The sequence below is a fragment of the Ranitomeya variabilis genome, chromosome 4, assembly GCF_051348905.1.
Source record: "Ranitomeya variabilis isolate aRanVar5 chromosome 4, aRanVar5.hap1, whole genome shotgun sequence".
NCBI classification, from domain to species: domain Eukaryota; kingdom Metazoa; phylum Chordata; class Amphibia; order Anura; family Dendrobatidae; genus Ranitomeya; species Ranitomeya variabilis.
In genome coordinates, this window is record NC_135235.1 from 708,479,263 (window position 1) to 708,487,109 (window position 7,847).

The following is a 7,847-nucleotide window of genomic DNA, read 5'->3' on the forward strand; positions in this document are numbered from 1 at the left end:
ATGGCCCTCGGGCGTATTAAATGCTGTTTTCCATTCATCGCCCTGTTTGATACGCACAAGATTATACGCCCCTCGAAGATCTATCTTGGTGAACCAACTAGCCCCCTTAATCCGAGCAAACAAATCAGACAGTAGAGGCAAAGGGTACTGAAATTTGACCGTGATTTTATTGAGAAGGCGGTAATCTATACAAGGTCTCAGAGAACCATCCTTCTTGGCCACAAAAAAGAACCCTGCTCCCAACAGTGATGACGACGGGCGAATATGCCCTTTCTCCAAGGACTCCTTTATATAACTCCGCATAGCGGCATGTTCCGGCACAGATAAATTGAAAAGTCGTCCCTTAGGAAATTTACTACCAGGAATCAAATTAATAGCACAATCACAATCCCTATGAGGAGGTAGGGCACTGGATTTGGGCTCATCAAATACATCTCGGTAATCCGACAAAAACTCAGGGACTTCAGAAGGAGTAGAAGGAGAAATTGACAACAACGGAACGTCACCATGTACCCCTTGACAACCCCAACTGGACACAGACATTGATTTCCAATCCAATACTGGATTATGGACCTGTAGCCATGGCAAACCCAACACGACCACATCTTGCAAATGCTGCAACACCAAAAAGCGAATATCTTCCTGATGTGCAGGAGCCATGCACATGGTCAACTGAGTCCAGTACTGAGGTTTATTCTTGGCCAAAGGCGTAGCATCAATTCCCCTTAATGGAATAGGATACTGCAAGGGCTCCAAGAAAAAACCACAGCGCCTGGCAAACTCCGAGTCCATCAAATTCAGGGCAGCGCCTGAGTCCACAAATGCCATAACAGAGTAGGATGACAAAGAGCAAATCAGAGTAACGGACAAAAGAAATTTAGGCTGTACAGTACCAATGGTGACAGACCTAGCGAACCGCTTAGTGCGCTTAGGACAATCAGCGATAGCATGAGTGGAGTCACCACAGTAAAAACACAGCCCATTCTGACATCTGTGTTCCTGCCGTTCAGCTCTGGTCAAAGTCCTATCACATTGCATAGGCTCAGGCCTCTGCTCAGAGGATACCGCCAAATGATGCACAACCTTGCGCTCACGCAAGCGCCGATCGATCTGAATGGCCAAGGACATTGATTCATTCAGACCAGCAGGCGTGGGAAACCCCACCATAACATCCTTAAGGGCTTCAGAAAGACCTTTTCTGAAAATTGCTGCAAGGGCCCACTCATTCCATTGAGTAAGCACAGACCACTTTCTAAACTTCTGGCAATATACCTCCGCTTCATCCTACCCTGACACAAAGCCAGCAAGATTTTCTCTGCCTGATCCACACAGTTAGGTTCGTCATAAAGCAATCCAAGCGCCAGAAAAAACGCATCTACATTAAGCAATGCAGGATCTCCTGGCGCAAGGGAGAATGCCCAGTCTTGAGGGTCACCACGTAACAAAGAAATAATGATTTTTACTTGCTGAATGGGGTCACCAGAGGAGCGGGATTTCAAAGCAAGAAACAGTCTACAATTATTTTTGAAATTCAGAAATTTAGATCTATCCCCAGAAAACAAATCAGGAATTGGAATTCTAGGCTCTAACATAGGATTCTGAACTACATAATCTTGAATGCTTTGTACCCTTGCAGTGAGTTGATCAACACAAGAGGATAGACCTTGAATGTCCATATCTACACCTGAGTCCTGAACCACCCAGAGGTTAAGGGGAAAAGAAAGACAAAACACACTGCAGAGAAAAAAAAATGGTCTCAGAACCTCTCTTATCCCTCTATTGAGATGCATTAACACTTTGTTGGCCAGCTGTACTGTTATGGACCTGGTGGTTAGGAGCATCTGGAATGACCTGATGGTTAAACTAGACGACAGGATAAGCTCTGGGAAGTGGGATCTCTGCTGACCGCATACCCTAACCCTATAAAACACACACTAGAAATAGCCGTGGAGCGTACCTAACTCTCCCTAGACGCCTCTTCACAGCCTAAGAGCTAACTACCCTTAAAGATAGGAAATAAAGCCTTACCTTGCCTCAGAGAAATTCCCCAAAGGAAAAGGCAGCCCCCACAAATATTGACTGTGAGTTAAGAGGAAAGTCACAAACACAGGAATGAAACAGGTTTCAGCAAAGGAGGCCAGACTTACTAAATAGACTGAGGATAGGAAAGGGATCTATGCGGTCAGCACAAAAAACTACAAAAAGCCACGCAGAGTGTGCAAAAAGACCCCCGCACCGACTCACGGTGCGGAGGTGCCACTCTGCACCCCAGAGCTTCCAGCTAGCAAGGCAATATCATGTTAGCAAGCTGGACTAGAACTTAGCAAGTACTAAGAAATATATTCAGTACACAATGAACAACAAATGAACTAGCAGGGACTTAGCTTCTGCTGGAGTAGACAGGTCATCAGAAAGATCCGAGAGAGATCTGAACCAGTACTGATACATTGACAGCTGGCATGAAGTAACGATCTGAGTGGAGTTAAATAGAGATGCCCGCCTAGCCGCAAACGAGGGCAGCTGAGGAAGCAACCTCAGAACCAGCAGTTCCACTCACAGCCACCAGAGGGAGTCCACGGACAGAACTCGCCGAAGTACCATTCATGACCACAGGAGGGAGTTCGAGAATGGAATTCACAACAGGTAGTGCCATGCCTGGAGACAAGTGGGATCCCTTTGGCAGGTAAATATTACACACAACACATTCTAACTCCAGGCCAGATGATGGAGCTCAAAACCCTGTTTGAGGGGAACTTCCTTGAATTCCATCCTGGTCTGAAGGAGTTAGTCAGTCTGTGTAAGACAAGAGACAGGAAAGGAGCTCAGAGAAGTGATTAGGAGCTCAAGGAGGCGGCGATTGGGCCTTCTGTGAGCCAGAGCGCAGAAAGCAGGCAGCGGGAGCCCGAGATTATGGATAACTGCAAGGTCCACAGTAGAACCGGAGGGCATAGGACTATACGTAAATTACCCATACTATACCTGAAGTACAGCTGCAGTTAGAGCCTGGAGTTACCATGTCAGAGACCCCAAGAGAACAGCTCAAGTTGCCTACCGTGCAGGTACTGTCCCAGGACAGGAGAGAGAAAGGGGTATCTTGCCAGCAAGCTACAGGTAGCAAGAGACCAGAAAACCAAAGCATAGTGGAAGGCTCCCAACCTGACCTGCCAAGGGAATTTCTACTTGTTTTCAGGCTCCCTGGACTCCTTCTGCACCTGTTACTGGTAACCTAGACTGAGGCTGAATACTACTTCAGTAAACCAGGTAAAGACGGCAATCCTGTGTCCTCAGTTATTTACCGGCAACCCACCATCCTTGCCATACACCTTGGGAGCCCTGGGGACACCGCTTCACCTGTGGGAAGCGCCACCATCTTTCTGCAACATCACCCCAGAGGACCTCCTTAAGCAACCTAGGTCCCCTCTGACCGAGAACAACAGGTGGCATCACAAATAGACTTAATTCCAAAATACCCCTTAAAGACCTTTCCCCTTTAATTGAGTGCCCAGGGCCACGGACTGGGTCGCAGCCACCGTGACATCCCCTTTATGTGCGACTGTACCCGGTACCGAGTACTTCAGGCCCTGGCGTGTGACTCACAGCCACAGCTGGTGACTTAGAAGAATCTGTGACTTCTCTGCATTTAGTGGTCACTACTCACCTGCGTAGTCATATGTAGGAATCTCCTCTTTACACCGCTCATCATCCCTCACATATGTCTCTGTAGTATTAACATGGGTCAGATCTCCCTGAAACAAATATTGTAAAAGTCACAGACAGATGGAGAAAGTCACATCTATGATCAGCTCTAATCCTGCCATCTCCACCATTCTCATTACACAAGTATAAAACATATAATACTGGGGGATATATATATATTTTTTTTCTATTTAAGTATGGTCCCATTGAAAGCCCAACTTGAATTTTGGTACAGATGTGGCCAGGAGCATAGGAGGCACATATGGGTTTTCTGCTCATTTTATTTCATATTGATTGTTCGAAAATGCGTTTTCAAAGTTTGCGTTTGATTCAGCAAGGGTAAAATATTAACAAAGATACTTGTGGCATATCTGTTGGGATCCTCTACTGTTCTAAGTTGAAGGGTGTTTTTCCCAGAAATTGACATTTTTTCCACAACTTTAAAAATTAATTTAAAAAAACTAAAATTTATAGAATTTTTCTTCCTCACATTTTGCATCCTCTAACACAGTATTACCAAAGAACAAATTCTCAAAAGAATTAAAAATCTAGTGGTAATATTCATTAGTTCATTTGACTTGGAATAACCCAGAACAAGACCTTCGCCGCCATCTACACATCATAGGAGAGATCTCATGACACTTTCTCTCCATCTACCTGATGATCCTGAGGAACATTGGGATCTTCTTGCTTACAGTCCTGTGGAAGAAGAGGACGGGGACATCTCTCTGGTGTTGTCCTCTTACTGGATAGATCTGGAGGAAACACAGGGACTGAATTCATTCTTCACATACAGATAATTATAGGCCGTGTGTATTTAGTCCTGTCCATTACCTGGTGATGTGAGGGGCTGGGGAACCTCCATCATGACGTCCTTGTACAGATCTTTGTGTCCTTCTAAATACTCCCACTCCTCCAAGGAGAAATAAACAGCGACATCCTGACACCTTATAGGAACCTGACACATACAATGATACCGTCATCTCCCTGATCCCTTCATAGCGTTACTGTATAATGTCCCAGCATTCCCAGCAGTGTCACCTCTCCAGTCAGCAGCTCAATCATCTTGTAGATGAGTTCTAGGATCTTCTGGTCATTGATGTCCTCATGTATCAGGGGGTGAGGTGGAGGCCCCGTGATTGGGCTCAGGGGTCTTCCCCATCCCTCAGACACAGGGTCCTGACAGCGCTCACTAGAGGTCTTCTTCACTACTGTGTAGTCCTGGTTATGGAGACACATTAATAAATCTCACTACAGACATTTCCAGAGTCCTCACCTCTCCAGTTCTGTCCATCTGTTATTCCCATAGATAAGAATGATGTAATGTGACGTCATCAGAATCTCTCACCTCTCCAGTAAGCCGGAAGAGGATCTCTAGGGTGAGGTGTAATATCCTCTCCGCCATCTTGTCTCTGTCCATATCCATCCTTGATGAATAAATTAGGAAAATTCTGTTATATAGAAGATCTTCACTGAGAGGATCCGATATTGTAGAGACCTGAATGAGAAGATGAGCCGATGTAACCTCATAAAAATCCTGTGTAATAATACAATTACTGGCGATAATAAGGGAAACATATGAGGAGTTTATTATTTTACAGTATTTAGTTTCCTTCTTTCCATCTACTAATAAATCCTATATATTTAGGCCACAGACAACAAGCAGTTTCTTCCTCGGAGTCAGCAGCTGAATACGTTTCTCATAGACTCATCTTCCATAACGCTAATTCTCGTCTCATTTACCGACACTGGAATCGGCATTAGTAATACTGCAGGAGATATTCATTACACGTGACAGGAGAAATAACTACTTCATGGTGAGGACGACATCTTCATCTTCTACTACGGCTCTAGAAACAGATCTGTCCAGAGTCGGTCACTGACTCCATCCCCACCGGCCTCTATATGAAGGTTTCCCGTCTTCCCCGCACTGTAATCTTATATCACGTTAGATCTCATGTCTGAGTCACACACAGAAGTTTGAGGCTTTTATAAGAGACTAGATGGTGGACCAATTCTAACGCATTGGGTATTCTAGAATATGTATGCAGTTTATTTATGAAGTTTTCAGAATAATGCAATTTATACACAGGATTCGGCTGGCCGCGACCAATTAGCGAAGCGTGGTTCAAATTCCGCGCCAATTCGCCTGTCTCTGATTGTTCACGGCCGGGCGTGACCAATCAGTGAAGCTAGGGCCGGCTCCAGGTTTTTAAGGGCCCCAGACGAAAGAGTCTAAGTGGACCCCCCTCTTTAACACATACCACGATTCATGATGCACAGAAACAGCAGAGAAATATAGCACAGCCAAGTAGCGTATAACAAAGCCAACATAGTATATAACACTGCCCATGTAGTATATAACACAGCCCACGTAGTATATAACACAGCCCACGTAGTATATAACACAGCCATGTAGTATATTGCCCAGCCACGTAGTATATAGCACAGCCCACGTAGTATATTGCCCAGCCACGTAGTATATAGCACAGCCCATGTAGTAAATAGCACAGACACGTAGTATATTGCCCAGCCACGTAGTATATTGCCCTGCCACGTAGTATATAGCACAGACACATAGTATGTAGCACAGACATGTAGTATATTGCCCAGCCACGTAGTATATTGCCCAGCCACGGAGTATATAGCACAGAGACGTAGTATATAACACTGCCCATGCAGTATATAACACAGCCCACGTAGTATATAGCAATGTGGGCACCATATCTCAGTTAAAAAAAAGAATTAAAATAGAAAATAGTTATATACTCACCTTCCGTCGGCCCCCGGATCCATCCCAGGCGTTTACCGATGCTCCGGTCCCAAGAATGCATTGCGGTCTCGCGAGATGATGACCTAGCGGTCTCGTGAGACCGCTACATCATCATCTCGCGAGACCGCAATGCATGGACCGGAGCATTGCGAGGAGCAGGAAAGGCCCTGGAGGGTGAGTGTATAATGATTTTTTATTTTTTTAATTATTTTTAACATTGTTTCTTTTTATAGTAAAAAGTTGGTCATACAGGGTTATTAGCAGCGTTAACGGAGTGCGCTACAACGTGGCATAAAGCAGTCTGTTAACGCTGCCATTAACCTTGTGTGAGCGCTGACTGGAGGGAAGTATGGAGCGGGCACTGACGGCAGGGGAGTAGGGAGCGGCCATTTCGCGACAGGACTGTGCCTGTCGCTGATTGGTCATGGCCGTTTGGCGGTGACCAATCAGCGACTTGGGATTTCCGTGACAGACAGACGGAAGTGACCCTTAGACAATTATATAGTAGATTTTTTTTTATAAGAACCAAGACAGGAGATAAATGAGACCAAAGTCTCCATGTAGTTTCTTTTTCTTAGGATATGATGGTTTTCTTTCATAGTTTCCCCCAATTAGAAGGGACACCGGTGGATATTGGGGTCTTTACCTGCTACAGTCCTGGTGGGATTTACTCGGTACAGTGGCCGTTGGACAAATATCACCATCAATTACCATCAGACTGAAGGAACATCGCTCCTCTACTCGGCTCTATGGATCCAGGATGAAATCCACTGCGGCCCCTGCAAGAAAAGGAGGAGAAAGAGCAGAAGTTGGGTGAGACCACCGTGGCCTGAGATTTCTACGGCTGCTCTGTGCGCACAGGACCTGTGATGAGGTCACAGGAGGGGAGGAGTCAGGGGTCACATGATCAGGGGCCTCAGTGTATGCAGGACTCTGCTGTGCTGGTTGTCATGAGGCCGGATGAGGGGAAGTTTATGCAGGAATATAAACCAGCTCACCCGTGATGCATAAACCAATCTTCGGGAGCACGGACCCGCTGTGTCCAAGCGTATAGAGTCCAAAAAAGAAAAGAATGTCCAGCTTCACCGAATCCGTATAAAATAGTTTTCTTTATTCACAAACTTTCAGCATAGAGGATACAGACTTCAGCACAAACCATATGGGTAAGAATCTCAACGCGTTTCTGGAGACTAAGCTCCCGTTATCATGACATTCCAAAAGACCCATGTATCCCACTTAAATAGCCCTAAACCGGAAAACACACCAGTGGGGTAAATGATTAACCAATTAACTAATTTACAAAGTGGGCGTAAGGTGAACACTAGTGTTGAGCATTCCGATGCTGCAAGTATCGGGTATCGGCCGATACTTGCTGTAT

At 45.5% G+C, this 7,847-nt stretch overlaps 1 protein-coding gene across 1 annotated transcript in view; it reads right to left on the bottom strand.

The window, feature by feature from the left end:
* The window catches only part of LOC143766512 (uncharacterized), a 28,363-nt gene extending 21,028 nt beyond the window's left edge, over positions 1-7,335 (bottom strand). Inside the window, exons 1-6 of the mRNA XM_077254256.1 lie at positions 7,116-7,335; positions 5,045-5,194; positions 4,738-4,917; positions 4,531-4,654; positions 4,354-4,451; positions 3,659-3,746 (exon numbers count right to left, since the gene is read on the bottom strand). Coding sequence (XP_077110371.1) covers positions 3,659-3,746; positions 4,354-4,451; positions 4,531-4,654; positions 4,738-4,917; positions 5,045-5,122 — 568 coding nt within the window. The 5' untranslated portion in view covers positions 5,123-5,194; positions 7,116-7,335. The remainder of the gene's footprint in view (positions 1-3,658; positions 3,747-4,353; positions 4,452-4,530; positions 4,655-4,737; positions 4,918-5,044; positions 5,195-7,115) is intronic.
* Positions 7,336-7,847: the final 512 nt, after the last annotated feature.